Source organism: Apium graveolens, chromosome 3 (genome assembly GCF_009905375.1).
Source record: "Apium graveolens cultivar Ventura chromosome 3, ASM990537v1, whole genome shotgun sequence".
Classification (NCBI taxonomy): domain Eukaryota; kingdom Viridiplantae; phylum Streptophyta; class Magnoliopsida; order Apiales; family Apiaceae; genus Apium; species Apium graveolens.
In genome coordinates, this window is record NC_133649.1 from 158,968,989 (window position 1) to 158,993,112 (window position 24,124).

Genomic DNA, 24,124 nt, shown 5'->3' on the forward strand with positions numbered 1-24,124 from the left:
ACGCATTTTAATATTTGTTTAAATTATAGTTATATAAATTATTTTGATTTTTTTTTGAATAAAAATTTAATATTTAAAGTTTAATACATAAAAAAAGTTAAAAATAAATTACGGAAGTATGTTTTATATTCACCTTACAATATGTACCGGGTGTTAAAAAATAAATATAGTAAATCGAATGGGACAGAAGAAGTATATTCTTTTTGGTAATTAGCTAATGCACACAGGAGTCAAACTACGAATCTCTCACAAAAGAGACAAGGACTAAACTCCTACATTAACCCTTTTTTGCATTTACTAATATTTTTATTTTGTAGAAGTTTGTTATAGTCTCTTCTTCTCTTTCATTTTTCATAAACCCACGCATTTATGTTACTTTAATGAAATTAATATAAATCGAAAGAATTTTCTCCGTTTCAAAATAGTTGTCCGTCTCTCACTTTTCTACAAAATTATTATTAAAGTTTACAAAAAATTATATTAATTTTGTGTAAAAAATATATCATTGAAAATATATGATCTTTACTAAAATGTAATTTTTTTAATATTTAAAATTGTGGCAACAAAAATAAACAAGTATTAATGTAGTATCTATATTATCTTAAAGGCTACTAATGCCCATTTAGAATTTACCCACTAAATTTACCCATGACCCGCTATCCATGACCCATTTAATTTTTTTACACATAAAACATTATATTATACACATATCCATGGATCTTTTAAGATTTAAATATTTTATAACCCATATACAAACTAACCTATTATACAGCTAGACCCCCCCTAATTGTAGCAACTGATTAGTACATTCAAATTTTTTTGTATTTTTTTCTCTCTCAAACTGGTGCTGAATGTAGTAACTGATTAATAGGTTTCCTCTGTTGTTCTTCTCAATCGAACGATTTTGCTCCGCCGATCTCCTGTCAAGCATGGATTCACGCTCCCTGGAAGGCGAAGGCTCTGCAAGGACATCACTTTTAGGTTTGATTTCATCATGAATAACTGTTAACTATCATGCACGTTAAGTGTTATATGATTTTGAATGATTTTATGTTTTTGTCTGTAGGGTTGAAACGTTTGATTCGTAGCCAAGATTCATCAGATCAGGGCTTAAATCAATCTTCTATGTTGCAGGCTATCCCAAGTTTTCCTGTTTCTGAGTCGAATGATGAATATCATTCTTCCTCTTACATTTTATATGTAGAATGTAATCTAATTTATGTTCTTATATTCTTCTTATTGAATCAGTTGTGAAACGTAGAAACGTATGTGTTGAAAAAGAAAATCAGAGTCCCAATGTTACAGTCTCGAATACACAGTCACCAGGTTCTGCATTATCATCTGGTATGTTTTCCATTATATTTGTTTATTATCTGTTACATTAGTGAATGTTGGGAACTCATGATTCATATGCATTTTATAGTTGGATTTAGGTCTCCTTTACAGCCATTATTCAATAGTAATACAAATGTATTGCGAGATTCTAGTCCACACAATCCACCTAATTTTGTTGCTGATGTTTCGTCTAATAGAACCACCCGGACTTCCTTCACAGGTATTTGGATTTTTATTACCAATGTAAAGTGCAGAAGTGGGAATGTTTGTATGACTATTTGTTCTATTTTTTTTGTGTTGTAGATTTGAAATGTATGAGCAGAATTGTTGGTTTGAGACCTCTTGGTGGATCAAATAGCACGCCTGTCAGTGTACAAATTTCACCTATTTCGGGGATTACAGTTGAAGAGAATAACACTCCAATTGCTAGGTGCATGGATCAACCTGCTACACTCTCAGATATTACCAATTTGCCGTGTACGTTATATTATAACTTTATACTGAAATAAAGATTTTTTTATGCTCTGTTGCGTTTACTAAATTGCTAACATTATATTATGTTGTTTGTTACAGCTGTGAAATATAGAGTGTGTGGTCGCAATATTGAGAATATTTTAGCTATTAATAACAGTGTTTCAACGAATAACCAAGAAAAAAAAATTACGCCTTCAGAAGAATCATGTGTGTTACCTATTAATCAGTTTATAAAATTTCTAATTTATAAAATTTGTAATACTTTATGATTTTTCTAATTTATGTTTTCTTGCTGCAGCTAAGAAATGCAGATTACGTGGTCCTAATGTTGATAATAGGAAGACAATACCACATAGTAAGTTTTGTGTGATGCACATTAATACATTATTATGCATGTTCATTTATAAGATTTCATGTTTTTATTGTTGTGAAAACAATTAAAAATCCATTTGTGTATTTTGTTGCAGCTAAGAAATGCAGGGTACGTGGCCCTAATATTGAGAAGATTTATACAGATCCCATGTGTACGTTTTGTTATTACGTGTTTCCTGATATGCGAATTTATAAAAAAATTTACCTTGCTAGGATTGATCCCATTATTACCATTCACTGATTTGTATGCTGAAGTATTTGTTCACTCTTCAGCAGTGATAGGAAAAAGACCTGGTACATCCTCTATGAATAATGGTGACGCATTGTCAAAGTCTAATAAAATATTTGAATATGGACGAATGAGTCAACCTCCGACGTCTCCTTTACGGTCAAGTTTTCATAATCCCCATGAACTGAAGTCAAGAAAGAGTAAAGGAAAGGATAAAGAACAATCATCACCAGAAAAGAGGAATTTGATATCAGATTTTGACAATGTGGTTGAATTTGTGGATTCAGAGTCAAGTGATTCAGATGTTGGAATTGATGATATGTATCATGATGACATGGAAGAGGTAATATTGAATCAGAATATGTGGTGTGGATATATGGATCTTGGTCCTCCGTCAAAGTTATGCAATAAATGTGGTGCTACTATATGGAACGAAGAGCGTAATAATAAATCATGTCCGCTTAAAGAGCCCACATTTTCTGTGTGTTGTCGTAATGGTCAGATACATTTGCCAAAAAAAAGGCCGCCACCAGAACCACTAGCTTCTTTGTTACTTGGTGGTGAGAAATCGAGGCATTTTAAACAGTACATAAGAGTGTACAACTGCATGTTCCAATTCACTTCCACCGGTGGTAAGATTGATAACTCAATAAACAGAGGTAGCTCTCCGTATTGTTTTCACTTACAAGGTCAAAACTATCATTTGGTTGGGAGTTTAGTACCGTTAGATGGATCTTCACCCAAATTCTGCCAGCTCTACATATACGACACGCAGAATGAGGTTGAGAATAGAATCAATGCAATGGGAGGTGCTTCTAACAATGTTGATCCAGATATTGTCGAGGAACTTTTAGGTATGTTAGACAAGAACAATGAGTTAGTCAAAGCTTTCCGCATGGCTCGGAATCGGTTTGAAAATGAAGAGCTGGATGAGTTTAAGTTAGTCCTCATATCATCTCAATCTTCTAGCGGTAGACCAAACCATATTACTCCATCTGATAAAGTTGCTGCTTTCATTGTTAGTGATGATACGGATACCGGTGGTTTTAGAGACACGATTATGAATTCCAAACAAGAAGGATTGAAGAGGATATATGAAACAGATCCACATTTCATGCAGTTGCAATATCCACTACTGTTTCCTTGGGGAACCGAGGGTTATCATAAACGTATACCTCTGATAAGCAATAAATACTCTGAAATAGAGAATTTAGATGATGAAGACCTTGATCCTGACTCAACACAGAGGCGATATGTTTCACTAAGAGAATATTATTGTTACAAGATTATGATACACACTTTTGAAGGCATTTATTAAAAGTAAGCAATGTGATTAAAATATAAAATGCGTAATGGCTATGTGCATATTCTCACCATCGTCTCATTAATTTTAGGTTTAACACCACACCTTGCAGGACGTTTGTGGAAATAATATGTTGTGGATCAATTTGCTGCCATTGAACAATATAGATTAGACTGGGTTTCAACGCATCAAACTACCATCCATGTTGATTTGTATAATTCTGTGCGTGATGCTCTCAGTAAAGGAGACCATGATCCAATGCATGTTGGAAAAGCTGTTATACTACCTGCTTCATTCACTGGATCCCAACGATACATGTCTCAATACTTTAAGGATTCCTTGGCGATATGTCATGCAATTGGTCATCCATCCTTATTTCTCACCATGAATTGCAACTCAAAGTGGCCAGAGATACAAGAAATTCTTAAATTGTTGCCCAATGTTGATCATGTTGATGCACCGGATATTGTTTCTCGCGTGTTTAAACTGAAGCTTGATCAGCTATTAGATTTGATTAAAAAGAAGAACTACTTTGGAAAGTGTATAGGAGGTAAATTTATTTTTCTGGACACCGACAATTTTACATTTAATTTTTTTAATCATATCTACACACATGCATAGATTTAATATTTTCTTTACTTATATTTTGCACAGTTATGCATGTAATTGAATTCCAGAAGCGTGGTTTGCCACACGTGCATATGCTAATCTGGCTGAGCCCTGAAAGCAGACCTAATTCTATTGAAAAGGTTGACCAGTTGGTTTCTGCTGAAATACCAGATAAGAATTCTGATCTAATAGCATATGAAGCTGTTAAAAACTACATGATGCATGGACCCTGTGGTAAAGACTTATACACATCTCCATGTATGGTTAAAGGAAAATGCATGCGTCATTTCCCAAAGAGGTGTGAATAAATAGAATGATATATATGTTATGTAATAAGTCTATTTTATTATTAATCTCGACGCATGTAATGTTTTGTTTTGCAGGTTTAATGGTAATACCTATTTTGACGATTGTGATTTTCCTGTTTATCGGAGGCGTAACACTGGTAGAGTTATCAACAAAAAAGGGATCAACCTTGACAATCAATATGTAGTTCCATACAATCGAGATCTTTTGTTGCGGTTTCAGTGTCATATAAATCTGGAAATTTGCAACAGTTTAAGATCATTGAAATATCTCTTCAAGTACTGTTTAAAGGGTCATGACACTGCTACAATGTTGTTGAAGAAGAAAAGTAACAAATCAGGGAGTGAACAAACTGCAAGATCCGTGAAGAATTTGGATGAGGTAAAGAATTTTCTTGATGGTAGATATGTTTGTGCATCTGAGACATCGTGGAGGATTTTTGGGTTTGACATTCACCATCGTTCCCTAAGTGTTGAACGCTTACCAATACATTTGCCCAGTCAAAAGTACTTGAATTTTCAGAGTTCCGCAGATTTGGAGAATATGTGCAATAACGCGACTTCCAAAAAAAGTAAACTAGAGGCTTGGTTTGTAGCTAATAGTGAATTTCCACAAGTTCGAAATTTTACGTATTCTGACTTTCCCACCCAGTTTACATAGAAAAAGAAAACTGCTAAATGGAAGCTTAGACAAAGAGGTTATGTGGTTGGGAGGTTAGCAGAGGTTCATGCAACAACTGGTGAATTATTGTATCTTCGAATGCTGTTACTTAGATGTAAAGGTGCTTTATCTTTCTCTCAGTTGCACACTATTGATGGAACTACATATGATACATTTAAGGAAGCATGTGGTGCTCTTGGTCTATTGAATAATGACAAGTAATGGCATGATGCTTTGGAAGAAAATGCATTTGCAACTATGCCAACCCAAATTCGGGCTATGTTTATTAACATACTGGCATATTGTTCAGTGTCTGATCCGCTTGCGCTATGGGAAAAACACTGGCCAGCATTGTCAGACGATGTTCTTTATATTAGGCGTAAGATTTCAGATAACATTCATTTAACACTGTCCGAGTATGAAATCCAGAACTATGCTTTAGCAGGTGTGTGATCAGTATTAAATACATGATACGTTTTTTACTTTGTAGTATTATTTTTATTATTATTATTTAGATGTCGGAACATTTACCAATTTTTTTGTGTGCAGAGATTGAAAAGTTGTTAAATGATGTTGGTAAGTCCTTAAGAGATTTTCATATGATGCCATTTCCTGACGAACGATTTTTCCACACTTTTGTCAATCGTCTTATTGTTGTTGAGGAAACTAGCTACAATAAATAAGAATTAAGACTTAATCATGACAAAGCTCATAAAAATCTGAACTCAAGGCAGCTGGATGTATATAATGCAGTTGTTGATAATGTAAACAAAAATAAAGGTGGAATGTTTTTTATTTACGGGCGCGGTGGATGCGGTAAAACGTTTCTTTGGCAAACTCTTTGTTCACGCTTTCGATCAGAAGGAAAGATTGTTCTTCCTGTTGCAGGCTCAGGAATTGCTGCTACACTTCTTCCTGGTGGCCGAACAGCTCATTCTAGGTTTAAAATACCGCTTAAATTAGATCAGAGTTCTATTGTTGGAATAAAACATAGTACAGACATTACAGAGTTGATGCAGCACACAAGTCTTATAATATGGGATGGAGCTCCAATACAGCATCGCTATGCATTTGAAGCCGTGGACAGAAGCTTGCGAGACATAATGGCTGTCGTTGATGTAAAACGGGGAAAAAGACCCTTTGGTGGTATTACAGTTGTTTTTGGAGGTGATTTTCGACAGATATTACCTATTCTGCCTAAGGCTGGAAGGGCTGAAATAGTGAATGCATCATTTAACAAATCCCGGCTTTGGAAATCTTGGAGGGTTTTTCTTCTCAGTCAGAACATGAGATTACATTCAGGTAATTCTGAAGCTAGAAATAAAGTAATAGCTGACTTTAGTAAATGGCAACTTGAGATTGGAGACGGAAAAGTTGAATGCATTGATACTCATCGTGCAGATGTTGAAACTGAGTTTGTAGTTCCTGATGAATATGTTGTCAAGAGTCCCTTGAAAAGTCCCATTAAAATCCTAATTGACATTATATATCCAGATTTTCAGAATAACTTGCATTCACAGGAGTATCTGAGATCGAGATCTATTTTGACTCCAACAAACGTTGTAGTTGATGACATCAATGCATAGATTCTTGAAAGAGCTCCGGGTAATATGCATACTTATCTCAGCCAAGATTTAATTGAAGACAGGGGTGTTGACGAGAATGACTTTGATTCGTCATTTCCAGTTGAGTATTTGAACTCCATAAATATGCCATGTATGCCTAAACATGAGTTGAAAGTAAAGGTTGGAGCTGTTGTTATGTTGATGAGGAATTTAAATCAGATTATGGGTCTATGCAATGGTACAAGGATGATAGTTACTGGCTGCCAAAAAAACAATATAGAATGCCAAATTCTCAGTGGATCTCAAGTTGGTAAGAAACATCTAATTCCAAGAATCGATATGGTCCCAACAGACACAAATTGGCCATTTAAATTTAAAAGAACACAATTTCCTCTCCAACTATGGTTTGCCATGACTGTGAACAAGAGCCAAGGTCAATCATTGGACACAGTTGGATTGTATCTTCCTCGGCCCGTATTCTCTCATGGTCAGTTATACGTTGCAATATCACGTGTTACATCTCCAGAAGGACTACATATTCTTATTGATGACGATAATGGGAAAAGCACAAATATAACATCAAATGTTGTGTTTGAAGAAGTTTTCTACAACCTTCCTAAATTGTGATAATATTTGATTTAACTAACTTATTGTAATTGTTTGACCATGAGTATTTTGTACTTGAAATCCTTATTTCGTGGTATATGATTTGTTTAACAGTTGAATTTAATTTTATTATTATAATTTTATGTCATTTCATTTGGAAAAACAATTTATTGTATTTAAAAATAATAAAAAAGAATGGCATGTATATAACAAAGCTGTATAATTAGTTCCCACTAATCCATCTAACTAACTTGATGCTGAGCCAATCACATTGATCCTCATCGTATCAAATAATAATTTATCCAATCAAAGGATATGTTTATGATTCAGTTAAAGGCTGATTGGATTATCCCTTTACAGGCCTTATGTCACACAGTAAAAGGGAAAGATCAAGTCCGCAATATATATTTGTCGTGCACTTCATTCAACAGCATGTCATCAATTATCATTCCCGTTAATGTAGGGTAATGGACTACAAAAAGACCACCACGTCGGTGTGATATTCTAAGTTCAGTACCTCGATTAAGAATAGAACATGTAAGCTCTCTCAGGAGTTGTGACTTTTAAATTCTAATAATAGATCATCCTGTTTAACATAAATTACAAATTGTTTTCACAGAATCTTGCAAAGATGGAAGCCCTCATGTTTGAACACATTTTAAGTCTTGACAAGTCTAGGTCAGATTGGAAGATCAAGGCAAGAGTTACAAGAATGTGGCCTACTGTGTCTTCTGAATCAGGAATAACGAAAGGCTGGAATCTCATTCTTCTTGATGATGATGTAACTACCTAATATGTTGATTTCGTTCTATATTGATTATGTTTACATTTTTAGAATGGATATTTATGATTATACTTTTCCACTTTATACTATGTGCAGAATACTCATATTCATGCATTTGCTTTTGCTGATACTTGGAAACTTATTGGGAAGAATATTGTTGAAGGAGATGTTTATATTATTGACACGTTTATGGTTAGGGATGCTTCTGGGAATTTAAAGCCTGTTTCTACAGACACATCTATAAGATTTACAAATGCTACCACTTTCCAACCATGCACCGATTATGTTATGATTCCAAAATACAAATTTGAATTTATGGATTTGGGTGATTTGATGGATGAAGCCAGAAAATATGGTCCTAAAGAGAATCCAGATTTTCTATAGGTTACTTCGTCTTTCCTATTTGGTTTATTATTATTCGTATTAACAATTGTTATAAAAGTTCTGACTGCAATCCATGTGTTTATATATTGTAGATATAATTGGAGTTGTTGAAGACTTTATTAAAGTAAGCAAAATCCCCACTAAGTTTGGAGATAGGGATATTGTTCGATTCAAGATTTGTGATGCAAGGTTATTCTTTTAATTCAACATACAATTTTTTATTAATTTTTACGTCGTTATCAATTCTGGGACTTTGATCAATAAATAATTAAATGTTTACTTAATTACATTGTAGCAACAAGCACAGGGTTGGTATATGGGGAGATATGGCGAAAGTTGTCAGTGATCAATATGAGGAATATAACCATGAGGAAAATTTTATTGTAATCTTGACAAGCGTAAAGCTAGGAACATACAACGGTTTGATCTTTAGTATTTTATGCTATATACTAATTTGTCAGTAAGGTTATACACGGTTATATTAAATTACATTTTATGTAAGATACATATTGCTTTTAAACTTTAGATACGCTTCAAATCAGCAGCTTGGCATCCTCGAAAGTGTACTTCAATCTTGATGATGAGTGTGTACTTGAGATGAGAAACAGGTACAATCTTATAAACATTTACCCATTTTCCATATTTTGTCAAGATTGCATATGATATGTACATTATATAATGTGTAGGCTTGAACTTGAAGGCTATAAACCGTCGAAGGATGATGCGGATAATAGCTATGCGTTAACATTGGCCTCTCCTTATGAATTTATAAATCTGAAAACATTAGTTGACAATGTTGCTAGCAGTGTTGAGGTTAATTCTTTTTTGACAAAAGTTTTAGAGCATTATCTTAGATTTATATGCAGTATAATTTTCATTTATAACATTATCCTCAAAATTATCATTTGCAGAAGAAATTGTATTGTGGTTTGACAATTGCTAAGTTGGAGGAAGGACATCCTTGGTTTTCATATTCATGTAGCAAATGTCATTTAGAAGTTGTTGAAGTTGGGAATAGATTTAAATGCGGTAAATGTAATCGCACTTTTCCAGTTGCTGAAAAAAGGTATTGACACATAGGAAATAATATATTTAACATTCGGTTGGTAAAATTTCTTTGGATTACGAAATGTTGAATTATTTAATACTTTTTTCACTCACAGATTCAGTGTAAAGGCTGTTGTTGTGGATCAATCATTCTCATGGAGCATTCTTCTCATGGATCATGTTGTGAAACGGCTCATAGGATGCTCTACTTCACATCTTTATTTGAAGCAAACAAAGGTTCAATCAATTACATTTTTAAAATTTGTTTCCATATTATAAATTGTTTGTAATACAGACCAATTATGTTGATGACTTAATTATGAAAACACGAAGAGGTAGCTGCTAAAGTGTTTCTTGTATTTCTGCATGTCATGGACGGGAAAGAAATTATTGTTGTTGTTGAAGTTCATGCAGCCAAAGATGTTTCTGAAAATTTTATCATCAAGGCCCAAGACATGTATGATTCAAACATGTATGCCATGTCAACTTCTGAATCATCCAATCATGTTGATTTCCCTACCCTTGATTTGTCAGAGGTATGAGAATTTTTTCATAAATTACTGTTATTGCATATTTTGGAATATAATTAAACATTATTGACTAAACGTTTGCATTATAGTCATTTGATCAGGCCGAGAGTTCAAAAACCCCTGGATCTTGCAAATCCGTCATTAAGAAGATAAAAATGATAAATAGTAATAATAGTTTTTGAGTTAATCTCTTAACGTATGCGTATCTTACATTAAAATGCTCTAATATTACAGGAGAAGTGATGATGTGCTTCAGTTTTGTGGCATGGATGCGGCATTTGATCTTTCAATCCAATTTCCTAAGCTTTTATTTATGATATTTCTTTATCACAGTGAACTCTAAACATTATTTCTAGTTGTTTCAAGTTTGTTTTTATATTATAATCTATGAAGATTGCTCTTTGGTTTTGTTTGTCGTTTAATTCATAATTTTGGATAATCACATTTTTAATGTTTAATGCAATGTTAAGAGGAACACCAAATTTTTGATTCCTGCTTTTGGTTATATATGTTACAGGTAGTTAATCTTATATAGTTATAACTGTTTGAAGTTAGTTATTAATGAAAAAAAACTGTTTTATAAATAAAACTCAACATCCATTCCCCAACAGTCACATCTCTGTATCTTTTTTTTACATATAAAAGTTTGTCATTATGGTTGAGATTAGTTGATCTTTAAACGTTTTAGTAAGAATACCAAAAACACAAAACAGGTAATCATGGAACATGTTGAACGTGTATAGGAATTCCCTGCTCAAGGTTGGATCAAGATAAATGTTCACAGTGAGTTTGTTCAGAATGCTCCTAAAGGCCAAAATAGAAATGGCATTGGCGTTGTTGTGAGAGATTCAAATGGCTTTCTTCTTAGATTAACATATGGCACCATTCCAGGCCTAACTAATCTGAATAGTGCTTTATGGGCTATTTTGATAGGAATGCGTAGAGCATTTCAAGAGCAGTATGAACGTATTATCATTGAGACTGATAATATCCAGGCTTACCGTGAATGCAAGTACTACAGAGAGGACGGATTAACATCACATACTAGGAGCACTTTCAGATTTATCCTTTCACGTCTTAATGATCCTAACATTCGTTATGAAATTAATTTGGTACATCCGCAAAGGAACTCTGTTGCAAGACGCTTGGCATCTATTGGTGGACAAAATCTCCATGATTTGCAGACATTGGACCGACCTGTTGACAACATTCAAGAATTTCTTAATATGGATTTAGGTATTGTCCCTCTACAAGCCCGGTTTCAAGATGTTGAAATTGATAACCCTGAACCAGTTCAAGATGGTTTTGTTGTGAATTTCTAAGCATGTTCAACTGTTTGTGTTTGTTCCTGTTAATTATATATAAGTACTGAATCCTTATGTAAAAATGATGTACAAATGGGTTTTATATATCAATGTAAATAATTATTGTACTTAGTAAATATGTGAATGTGAAAATATGTTTGATTTGATGTTACATGGATTCTCCATTCCTATTTTTTTTGATTACCTACAATGCTGTATTTTGTTACTGACACGTTATTCAAATAAAGTCATGATTATGTTTATTCCCACAAGGCAAAAATATTTTGGCAACTATTTTTATTATTACAAGTCATAATGATGTATTAGTATTTTCCAATCCCTTTTCCAATAATCCAACTTACTGCCATTTAATCATTACGCATTTCTGAAGTTATAACTCTTAAAAGTAGAGTCGAAAGTGAAAAGTTTTTCTTCACATTCAATGCAGTTAATTGGAATACATAAACCACTTTATATTTATACAGAGTTGGAGAACTCCAAGTTTGCCCGCCTTAACATATATAACTGTTGCATTTAGACCTTATCATAATCAGTTATCATTGTAATTCTGCTTCATTACCAAATCACTATCTTCACTATATCATGGCAAACTTTAACATTTTCAGCATTGATACTGATATTATGGCTATATTGTTTGCATTCATAATACACGCTCTTGATAGCTTTCACATGTTTGGAAAGTTGTTGATGGCCTATTTCACCAAAGAAAGCAGAATCCAAGTTAAAGAGATGTTGCAGAAGCTCAATTGGGATGCTCAATACCAGTACCATAATCATTATCTACAAGTTAGGCGTGACCAATTCCATGGCTTTATTCGTTTTTCCATTTCTCTTGAAGTTGAGCAAGCATTGTTTTATAACTCGGTTCGAATGCTTTTCATGCGTAATAATGTGGATCATAATCTTCAAACTCTCTCTTTTCTCTCCGGTAATCATTTTCCATCTTATTTTAGTTTTGTCTTTTTTAGAGCTGTGTACAGACCATATGAAAAAGATCAGTTTGTTGAAGAAATGTCTCATATTGTTGGAATGGTTGATCTTAAATCGAAGTTAGTAGACATTGTTCATTTGCTTGAGGATATGTACTGGTACATATCGGATGTAGACAATTTGCTTCCTCTTTATAAATTTTGTCCAAATGCAAGAAATAAAGACCCGATAAACAGAATTGAAGGTAATCCTTTTGGTGAACAACTTTGGTATTCACTTTGTGAGTTGACTGTGAAAGAGAAGTATCGTGAAGAAGGTGAATTTTATAATCAACGTTTAACCATGTCACACATATGGAATTCGAGTGTGGTCATTGCAAAGTGCAGTTACTTTTGTTCAAGATTTTGCTTGGTGAGGTTTGTGATTGATGTTTTGTAGTTTTATTGAATTTAGTACGAAATTGAAACATTTGGTAGTTTAAGTTTTATAATTTCTAGACTTTATGTTGAATGGAATATTATTGTTTGCTGTTGATCAAACTAAGATGAAGAATGTGTGGTAATATATATGTTTTGAACATGTAAATGAAGTTAATTTGGTATGTAGTACAAGATAGATTTTGGCATACAATATTTTGTTACAATAAATAAAGATATGATAGAGATAACAATTATATAATTATAGATTTTGTGATGTCAAAACCACAATTATAAATTAGGCAGAATACATAATTGGGCATATTTTGGCCAGAATCAATTATGCCATAGGAAGATAACCTTAAAGTTGTTAGATATGGTAAGTTTGTAACAGCAAAGAACTTACGAAATCCTCGAGTCTCCAAATTTGTGGTCATTGAAACCATCATTGTGAAATTATAGTTTTCATGAGTATCATAATATATTAGTTATAATAAAAATGTAACTCACATAGTTTTTAAATCTACATGCGGGTTATTACATCCACTTTTATTAAACCACAACTACATATGTGCAATTCATAGGCCATGAGTTGATACTATGATTAGGTAAGTACCTTAATGGAATCACCCAAGGAATTAACACATAAGCCCAATGTTATCTTCAGTCGATAATTATCAAAAATTATAACAATTCAGTAATACCAAACATGGCAAATGCCATGTTTGCAATGATAAGTCTTAAAGTGAAATCCATGCCAAAACAATTGGCGACTGTATCAATATTACATTCTTTGTTGAAAGCATAAGTTAAAAACATGGGAATATCGGCAGACACGCAAGTATGGTCATGAAATGTTTTCACTCGAATTCATCTCCATTCCATTATTCCCGAACTAATTTCCCTGGACGTTCTCTGTATCAAGTAAAAGAACTTTTGTATCTTTAAATGTGTGTATTTAAATGGAGGTAAATAATCAGTTAAGTATAAACCAAAAATAGTTTATATAAGTTCAGCAATGATCGTCAATTAATATGATCATACTCTATAACAGAGTTTCTATTATTAGAGTTCTTACCAGGCTTTGGGATCTGATGTGTAAACATCATTTGCACTCCATATTTGTCAAAAATGACAGCATCAAACCGACCAGCTTCCCAGTTGGTGAACACAATAAAATCTCCCAGGTTGAGTTGAATATATGCTGGAATTTTATAGAGACCAAAGAACCGTTTGTCATATTTGGAAAAATAACCTGTAAACACTGTATCCAAAGGGAAACAGTAGAGAACAACATCGGGAATATGCTTGCCAAAGCGTGCCATGAAAGAATGTGGAATATCCTGCATCAAAAGTTAAAACATAGTTATCCTATGTATTTCAATTATGTAAATAGAAAGTTTTGCCCGATTAAATCATTTTACAAGTTTATAAGAAAATAACTTACAACTAAGCCATCATAGATTGTATTTTCATTAGTTTCAATTAAAATCTTCCCTCCAGCTCCGGCAACATTGGTTGATCATGTTTGTAAATAGTATAATTACAATCATGACTTAAAATAATGCAATGTTCAGCCATATAGTGAAGAGCAGATTAGACTTTTACCTCGCTTGGCCACATAGGAATTCAGTTTTTTTGGTATGATATACTCTATTTCCAATCCCGTCTTATCAAAAATGTGACCCCGGAAATTTCATTTACCTTTGTAGCAGAGAAGAAGTTTACAACCAATGCCTTTTTTGAATAAATTATTGAGTTCCCCAACTCCAGTTAAGCTTTCTCTGTTTTTCTCATAAGAGAATTGTAAATGTTGGCCATTTGGTAGCATTATTAATCCATTACCAGGAAGATTTTCACCATATGTAGAAACAATGGAGAGTGGTAATTTCTGAAGACATAAGCAAATACTTAACAGGATTACTCAATTATGATAGTCAGTACATGTATTGGGACAATTGAGTAAGTTATTTACCAATTCATCCATAAGAGGTTGCATTGTGGCATTGACCTCAATGATGAATGCTGGAATGTTAACAGGCTCACAGTTTTGCTGCGGAGATGGAATATTATACATAAGTATAATTAGTAACAACAAATTAGTAAGTCTAATTGGCCAATTAGCGAGACCTGTGCAATACAACAATTGTAATGTTATTGTATTTTTGGCTTCTAATCCAAGCGTGATCATTTTGTTAATGGATTACAGAATATTGAAGTAGCTCTTGATACTGTGAATCAGGTCAAATGTAAAGTCCAGCCGCAATGCTAAACATCTCTTAATACAATCATGGCAGATGCTATTACAAATCAATACAGCAGAGTTGAATATGTATAATGGTTGTCCCAGTAGTAAACCAATATAACCAAAATCACAACATACACTGCTAGGCAAAATAGATTAAGACTACCAACGACATTGTTAAAAGAATTGGATTGATTTTTCACCATATAAGTCAACATACAATATGACGATACTATATGAAAAAATACCCAATATTAATCGATACACAATGTTATCACGAGATTACATTATCAATCCTAAACTAATCTTAAAAACTATTTTCATAGAATCATAAATGTAGGCTATTCACTATACATATTTGTATATTAATATGAGCATGATTGAACAAATAGAAGACAGTAAACATCTATTAGATATTGATATCCAATCATCAGGTTCCTAATTAAAGGATAGAGTAGAAACATACCTCCATGACAACTGTTGAATGATCCGATAGAAAAGTTATCATCCGATACTCCGTGCAGAGTTGGATTACGGTTTAGTTGTAGTATTCACTTTGAATGGGGCTTTGCATGCAAGGGTTTATTTTGATCAATATATCAAAAACTATTGAACCACTAAAAAGTCAAATAGCACGCATCTCTATGTGTAATTATGATTTGTGTTTAATTAGTTGGAAAGATGTAATAAAAGAATTATAAGTTATTACATAATTATGAATATTAAGTAAGATTACATAATTTAGTTACATAATTATGAATATATTAATAATTTAAAAATAACATTTAAAAGAGCAAGTAAATATCATTTATCTACTAACAAAAAATTATTTATTATTTTTAGAACAATATGTTGCAATCTTATCATAAAAGTTAATAATTCATGAATTATTTTTCCCAATAAGTTTATTTAACTGAATATATCCTTATTACGGTTTATAAACAATACTATTTATTCAAGAATTTTAATTTCTCAATATTATGTTATTAAGTTTTCAGTTTTGTATTTTACACCATTATATCTTCACAATACACAGTTCAAATAACCAGAATTCGTAATAGAGTATTATGTGTCAATTTGTTATACATGTTCACTCATCTTCCCATGCTAAAAATAAAATTGATTTTTTTTAATTCTTTGCCGGATTATATATATTTTGCAATAAAATATTTTGTAAGTGTAATTTGATTAAAAAAAATAATAGACGTCTAAAACAAACATAGATATTTTAATTAATTAATGATCAACAAATTATTTTGAATTAAAATATTGTTAACAAATTTTTGTACATATATTTTTTATCGTAGATATCCCGCAGCCACTACTCTTCGGGTGCGCACTGGGTAAACATTAAGGGTTCACGCAATAGCCGGCAAACCAGGTGAACGAAGTTAAAGCGCATTTAAGCGACAGGCTCTTAAATGCTCTTAATACTGATTACTTTGAGATAATTAATATGCATAATAAGTTTTAACTTTTATTTTCTACGCCATAATATCATCGCAATATTATGCCCATATAAGAATAACAAAAAAAAACTACGATTCTTTGTTAAACAATATGCTGCAATCTTAACATAGAAGTTGACAATTCGTGTTTTTGTTACAAAACGTTTATTTGACTAAATACGCCCTTATTATGGATTATAAATATTACTATTTATTCGAGATTTTTAATTTCTTAATATTCTGTTATTAAGTTTTAAATTTTGTATTTTACGGCATAATATTCTCACTATACACATTACTAAGGTCCTTCGACTTTAATAGACTATTATGTGTCCTTTTGGTATATATGTTCGCTTATCTTCCCATGCTAAATTTGTAATAATTTCTAATATACAATTGGTATCATTTTCTTTATTTGGAGCCGGGTTATATATATTTTTGCAATTTGGTTTTTTTAATTGTAATTGGATTAAAAATAATAATATACGTCTAAGACAAATGTAGATATTTCAATTAATTATTGATCAACACAATGTTTTGAAATAAAATATTATTATGAAATTTTGGTACATATTAAACTGTCAACTGTGGATATTTTAAGATTTAATATGCTCTTACTACGGATTACAGACATTACTGCTTATTCGAACTAATTAATATGTAAAATAATTTTTCTTATGAAGTTTTGACATTTGTATTTCACGCTATAATATCATCACAATACAAATCATAAATAACCATTGACTTTAATAGACATGCATAATCTGAAATTGTTAATAAATTAAAATGTGTAATCGGCTCACTTACGTGTTCACTGTATGGGTATATGAATATGATATGTTATATTATAATAATAAATTTCTACTATCTACGTCAATCATTTTGTTGGTAAAATAATATTCTTGACAGATTTGCATAAGTAATTACCAAGTTATAAATCAATGTATCATTATGTTTTCGATCAAATCTACAAAATGAATTGATTAAACCTCCTATTATGAACTTTTAAGGTTGAAAAATATATTGTATGTATACTTGATACTAATTAATTGTGGAAGATTTTAGGTCTACTTTACACTTAATTCCTTTTTTTCAATAATAGGACAATGATATTCAATAATCGTCAATCATTATGTTCACGATTTTGTGCAACAACTAATAATTTTATTTATGAAATCATATAAAGAAAATTAACAATTAAAATATACATATTTTGGTACAATCAAATTATCAAGAAGTATCATATTCTCACTGCATGATTGACTTTACATATTTCAGAGTAACTAACTTCATTCCATATTAATAGCCTGACATATCACATATAACAACTTTGGCGGCATAAAACATGTAATGTGATCATATCTCTAAATTAAAGTTGTAGATATGCATCTAAATCTTTTTCATAGCATTTTGTTTTAATTCCGATATTGTCATAGTTGTTCCTGTATTATAACTCAGAGCTGCAGAAGAAACGTTGCATACCACATCTTGCAAGCATCATGGGTTAGTTATCTGCATACATTTTGTATTACATGGTGAACGATTATGAATTCTGGAGTTTACTATTATGTTCTCTTTTAATATATATTTTAAAATTCAATTCTTTCAGCTCCAGTTATAGTTCATTCACTTTCTTCACTGGATATTTACAGCCGAAACTTGAGGCTAAGAGTTCGAGTCACAAGATTGTGGCATACTAATAATAGAGAAGGAGTCTTTGTTGGATGTAATTTGATTCTTTTGGACCCTCGGGTAAGTGATGTTTAAAACAGATTGTTTTACGTTGTCACGTTTATAGTTGCGAGTATACTATTATAACCTACATGTTTTCCTGATTGTAAGAATGATCATATGCAGGCTTTTGTGAGAGCTGATATATGGAACTCTCTTGACAACACTATTATTGAGGGTCAGATGTATGAAATAACAAATTTCATTACTACCCACGCATCTGGTATCTTGAGGCATGTTCGTTCTGCGCTAAAAATTGTTTTCGTACCTTTAACCCAGTCCAAACTATGTATCCAAGCGACTTAGACCGGATTTTCATAGAGAGGCACAATTTTGAATTTGTCAGTTCACCTCAGTTGCTTATAAATCCTGAATCTTATGCTCTCGATAGGACATTCGCCATAGGTATCAATAAATTTCATATGCTTTATACTAACACAACAATGTAAAAAGTGCATTTGTTTTAAGTATATGACATTGTTCTTTATAGGATATCATAGGAGTTGTTGCTGATCTCCAGCCAAGGGTGAACATTGAGACAATTTTTAGAGCTCAGCATCTTATACGATTCAATGTTACTCAAGGACCAGAGTAAGAATTAAGTTACACATGTAGAAATTTATTGAACTAATGTATCTACTTAAATTTAAATTTTATTCGTTTCTATGTGTTTTGTTACAAGTGTTTCTTTTAAAGTGGATATGTGGGGTGCATTGACTGAAAGTATGACTTCACTGTATGAAGATGGTGAAAAGACACCGGTCATTATTGTTCTGTCAAGTGCCAAAGTTATCATGTACAAAGGTTAAATTTATGGACTTAAGTTAGTTTATTATATTATTTACTTAGACAAGCATATTGTACGTTTGTAACATGTTATTTTTTGTTGTTAAGGCGTCGATACTATCACTAATACTCCGGCCTCCAAATTCTACATTAACCCCGGAGTACAGGAAGTTTTTAACTTTAGGCATTGGTATGTGTAAAAATATTATTTTGAAAACTTTGTACGTTAACTATTTTTGGGTATAAATCTCTTAATACATTTATGTGTGTTACAGGCTTGAGGGCATGGGATATGATGGTGCCGATAGTCATTGATGAATTAAATAAGGTAAATATAGCATTTGTTACAGAAGTAATGTTCCATAAGATTGAACACAAGTGACTAGATATATGAAATTAAATATTGTAACATATTTCTTATTATTTCCTTTGCAGGAGGAGAGAGTCGAAGGTGGTTTTTGATATTTGGAAAGAGAATGCATTGTACGGATGTCATATGAAAGAAAACTTTTTATTTCAATCAGAATTTTCGTTAAGGATATCTAAATAAGTTTTAGAGACAAGTCATTGTTTATGTTTAAAACTTTATGTTGGATTTGTAGATGGTTTGAATGTATGCCCTTGCTGATTTCTGCTTATTGTTGGAGTTCCCTAGCCTTATTATCATCATGTTCATTTTCAGCAATTTGTACTGCATCTTCTATATTCAAATCAACCGACTCTTCATTGTTCGCATGATTATCTAACACAGCATGTTTGTTCTGTGTTTAACTATTTAAATGGATTGCTCAAATCCCTGATTGTAACATTTGATACTTAATATTTTCTCAACATTTAACTGTATAAACTTAGTAAATGGTTTTAGATAACATTGAAAAAAAATCATGAGACACGAGATGCATAACAAAACAGACCTAATCATGTCTGATTGCCTTCTACGTTTGGTATTTTAACTTAAAAAAATGGTAACATCAAATTGACGAATTACAAAATCTAAGTAGAATTAAAAGTAAAATATTCATTATATTGTGTCTTAATTTTCGTTCATGTTAAGCTTTTAATTGTTGCAATAGATGTTTAGGAAGAAATCACTACCGAAAATATTGTATTAGACGTTTTATTCTAATTTGAAGGTTGTAGACATTGTTATACCATGTGAAGTTATTATAATTATTTTCAGAATATTGGATTACTTATGCAGAATCCAAATCCTAACAAACTCATATGTAAAGATTACGCCAACTAGATTAACATCAATCATGTACCTAAATCCATGGTTGACATAGTAATCCTTCTACATATATGGTTAACATATGTTCTATGAGTGTTTAAATTGTGTAGCCTTTTAATAATCATTTGGTTGTTGTTCATCTTTGTCATGGCCGACATGGAAAATAATCTTGCATCAGTTGATAGCACTAGGACTGATTGGAGGGTTCGTGTACGTGTTACTCGGATGTGGCCTTCATTTTCTGGCAGTCAGCAATTCTGAGGTGTAAATCTAATTTTGCTTGATTCTGAGGTAATGTCGTTCAGTTTATAAAGTAGTAGTATATGATCAATATTTATATAGAAGAGTTTTTTAATTAGCCATTATTATGCAGGATTGTCATGTCTTTGCATTTATGAATCGTGTGATTTGGCATGATGTTAGGAATATCATACTTGAAGGAAATGCATATGATATTCACAACTTTATAGTAATGGAGCCTGCAGGACTTTTGAGATCTGTATCTTCTGATAAGATTATTGTTTTCGCACATGATACCATTGTCCATCATGTTCCTTTTGAAATAAATACCATTCCAAGGCACCAGTTTGAGCTTAAGACTATTCCTAAGATTTCTGAACATGAGGTCCCTGTACATGCTATAGGTATTTCTGTATCTTATCACATAATTGTTTTTATTTAAAATGATCCTTTACAAATTCTAATTAGATGACATTGCATTGATATTGTTGGCATTGTTCAAAATATTGAACCAGTAAAGCAAGTTTATACACGATTTGGTGAGAAAAAGTTTTTTCGTTTTGAGTTATTTGATGGCAGGTAAGACCATGCTTTCCCAATAAATGTAGTTTCGATCAGTGTTTTCCAATGCCAATATGATTGTCTATCTTTGTTTCTATATCAGCAACGTGGTTCAGATTTATGCTTGGGATCAATTTACTGATGATGTAGCAACGACGCTAGAAGGAAATGTTGTGTATCCTCCAATAGTGATCTTGACAACAATGAGTCCACTAATCCATAATGGTTCCATTTACTGTCAATCTACATATCTTTACTAGAAACTATAATTGTTTTTCATGGTGAAAACTAACTCGTATTGGTAAATTGCTTCTAATAGGTTCACTGCAGATAAGAAGTTCATTATGTTCACTGATTTATTTCAATATTAATCATCCGGCTGTTGAGGTGTTGAGGCAAAGGTATAAACACTTTTTGGGTAATGTAAATTTTTAGTACTGGGAGAGATATAAACATGATTAAATTGTATAAACTCTAATAAACATGTTGTGTACTATTGTGTCTACAGCATACTTGGTGGAGCAGTCTAAATAAACTACTTTTGGCGTGAAGCCTTCCCTACACATTTGCAATCAATTTATTCATAATAAGATTTAGCCAGATTGTGTTCTGAAATGTCTGTTATTTTGCATTACATTTGAGTTTTTGTCATCTTAAAGATGATTGTTTTGAGATATTAGTATTCTGCCAAACTTTCTCTTATGAATTGGAATAAATTTTAATGTAGACTCATATGAATGTTTTACTCATCTAATCATTTATTATATGTCATTGCCGAAATCAATATTTACTTATGACATGTGAATATAATTTTAGATGTTACTATTACAAATGGGAATAACATACAAAATAAATGATACTCTTTTCCATGTAGATTGGAAGACAATGTTGCAATTTGAATATAGATAACAACAATGTTCACTTTGATCCAATAATCTTACAAACACTTTCTGCAGAATAATATTGTCACTAATTTATAGTAACGTTGATTAAACATTAACATACTAACATTCTTCTAATAATACACTGGAATATGAATCATATATTGTGACCATAATCATCCACTAATATGCGAATTCTACCAATTGCTTCAATCAACTAACCAGCCTGGCTATTCAAATTAGCAAGATGCTCCTTCCACCCATCGCCAAACTTTTGAAAGCCATTCACCATCTCTGCAGCGTTTAGTTTCAAGGTTGTCTCATGACCACGTAGGGAGGTGGACGTATCACCTAGGAATCTGAGTGGATTTCCCATATAAGATGGTGGAATTTCATCACTGCTTTGGGATGATTCTCCACGTGTTTTCCTTGATCCATTCTGCAAAATATCTTTTATATTGCTGTAAAGGATAGAGATAAAATTATGAAGCAAATGTCCAGAAATTGGTAAGACATGAAAAGAAACAGACATGTAAAGAATACTTTAACTGTTCCTGGAGGCCAACCGAACGAGCAAACAAATCAGATTTCCTGCTTTCCATGGATGCATACAACTCTGAGAAGAAAACATTTGCATCTTCCAGATCAATGTTGAAATATGCGCAAGTGACAGCCAATTGGTTCAACTCCTCCATTGCCACATTTTTAATCCCTGGCCATCGTTTCCTCTTTGCATTGCGTGAAGTCATTTTTCACGCTATATAAGAGAAGGTGCAAGAGATGGTGTTTGTGTTAATGTGATTGTATGTGTGAGGTCATGTACCTTTCCCTTATATAAGCATCAAACTTTGATAACTTCCTGTTCTATAATGTGCAGTTAAATAACTGTAAGTCAGTTACCTAAAACTTTGGTAACTGCAAGTCTCCATAACTCTCATCATAAACAGTTCTCTGTGAGTGAGTCTTTGACAACCAACATACAACTCCCAATTCATCATCAAAGTACTCACAAATGTAAAAATTTATGACCAAATGTAAACAGGTTCAAATATGAAACACAAAAAGACTTTTATGACGAAAAGTACTATGACACAAACGCATAAACCATTCTTATGTTTTTGGTATCATACAGAGAAAATAGTAAGTGCTTATGATTTTACATCGAAACTATCATCAATCTCAATTACTTCTTCAGAACATGAAGGAAACATGAAATCTTCAAAGCGGTATGTTCCACAACAATGACGAAGGTGATTCACGCATGCCGTATCATAAACAGAAATCTGGAAGTCTGAATTACCGCAATATTTAAAAAACATAATATAACCCTCACGTACAACATACTTTTGTAAAAACTGATTCATCCCATAAATCTTCTTCTCCGCAAAACAGAATTTAAATTTTGCACTCATCCCACCACCGAGAAAAATCTTTAAGTTATTGGCAAGTTTTGTACCATGAAGACAGTAAAACACATGTGGTACTTTCTGCATAGTAAGATTATCAATTACTGCAAGAACTTATTTTAGTGATTGACTCCTTATAAAACAAGAACAAAGTACAAACATACCAGTTCCTCGAACTGTAACGTATGATCTGTAATAACCTTGAAAAATTTGGCATAATGTTGAACATCATCTGCCTCACCTGTTTAAATGCAACATGGGAAACAATTTCAAAATCTCAGGTTTTTAAATAGAAGTTGTTAATGACAAGATACCTCCATAAGTTCCATCTTTTGGAATGACGGATTCATCAAAACAACATATTTTAAACTTCAGTGCTTCATCAGTATGGTAGAGAGCAATGATATCACCAATTTTAATTTGTGTATCTAGAATGAACCAATTCCACTCATTAGTAAAAAGGACTGCGTCAGTAACCCATTTTACATGTATAGGCCATTCTTGATCCTCAAAACAAAATGTAATGACTGGAGACTTTTCACATAACCCCAATTTGTCGCAAGTATCCGAATTGATAACCTAGAAGGAACAAAACTATTAGAGACAACACATTAAAAAAATGACAATGTTTTAAAATGAATTTTGAAATATGGACGTCTATTTGTTACCTCTGTGAATGATGTGCCCAACAAATGTTTGCCTTCAATAAGTATGTGCTGA

At 32.3% G+C, this 24,124-nt stretch overlaps 1 protein-coding gene across 1 annotated transcript; it reads left to right on the top strand.

The window, feature by feature from the left end:
* Positions 1 to 929: 929 nt before the first annotated feature.
* LOC141714673 (uncharacterized) lies at positions 930 to 6,874 on the top strand. The gene is made up of 16 exons (XM_074518178.1): positions 930 to 981; positions 1,067 to 1,207; positions 1,249 to 1,344; positions 1,424 to 1,555; positions 1,639 to 1,812; positions 1,909 to 2,016; positions 2,108 to 2,164; positions 2,277 to 2,333; positions 2,437 to 3,658; positions 3,881 to 4,263; positions 4,368 to 4,620; positions 4,706 to 5,243; positions 5,289 to 5,487; positions 5,599 to 5,733; positions 5,838 to 5,864; positions 6,150 to 6,874. The coding sequence occupies exons 1-16, from the start codon at positions 930 to 932 to the stop codon at positions 6,872 to 6,874; spliced, it is 4,299 nt and encodes a 1,432-aa protein (XP_074374279.1).
* The last annotated feature ends 17,250 nt before the right edge of the window (positions 6,875 to 24,124 follow it).

What these genes read in the sequence shown, in the direction of transcription:
- LOC141714673 (XM_074518178.1), top strand. Translation starts at nt 930, where the DNA reads ATGGATTCACGCTCCCTGGAAGGCGAAGGCTCTGCAAGGACATCACTT. An exon ending in CACCCGGACTTCCTTCACAG is followed by an intron (nt 1,556 to 1,638) that starts GTATTTGGATTT and finishes TTTGTGTTGTAG; the next exon opens with ATTTGAAATGTATGAGCAGA. An exon ending in TACGCCTTCAGAAGAATCAT is followed by an intron (nt 2,017 to 2,107) that starts GTGTGTTACCTA and finishes TTCTTGCTGCAG; the next exon opens with CTAAGAAATGCAGATTACGT.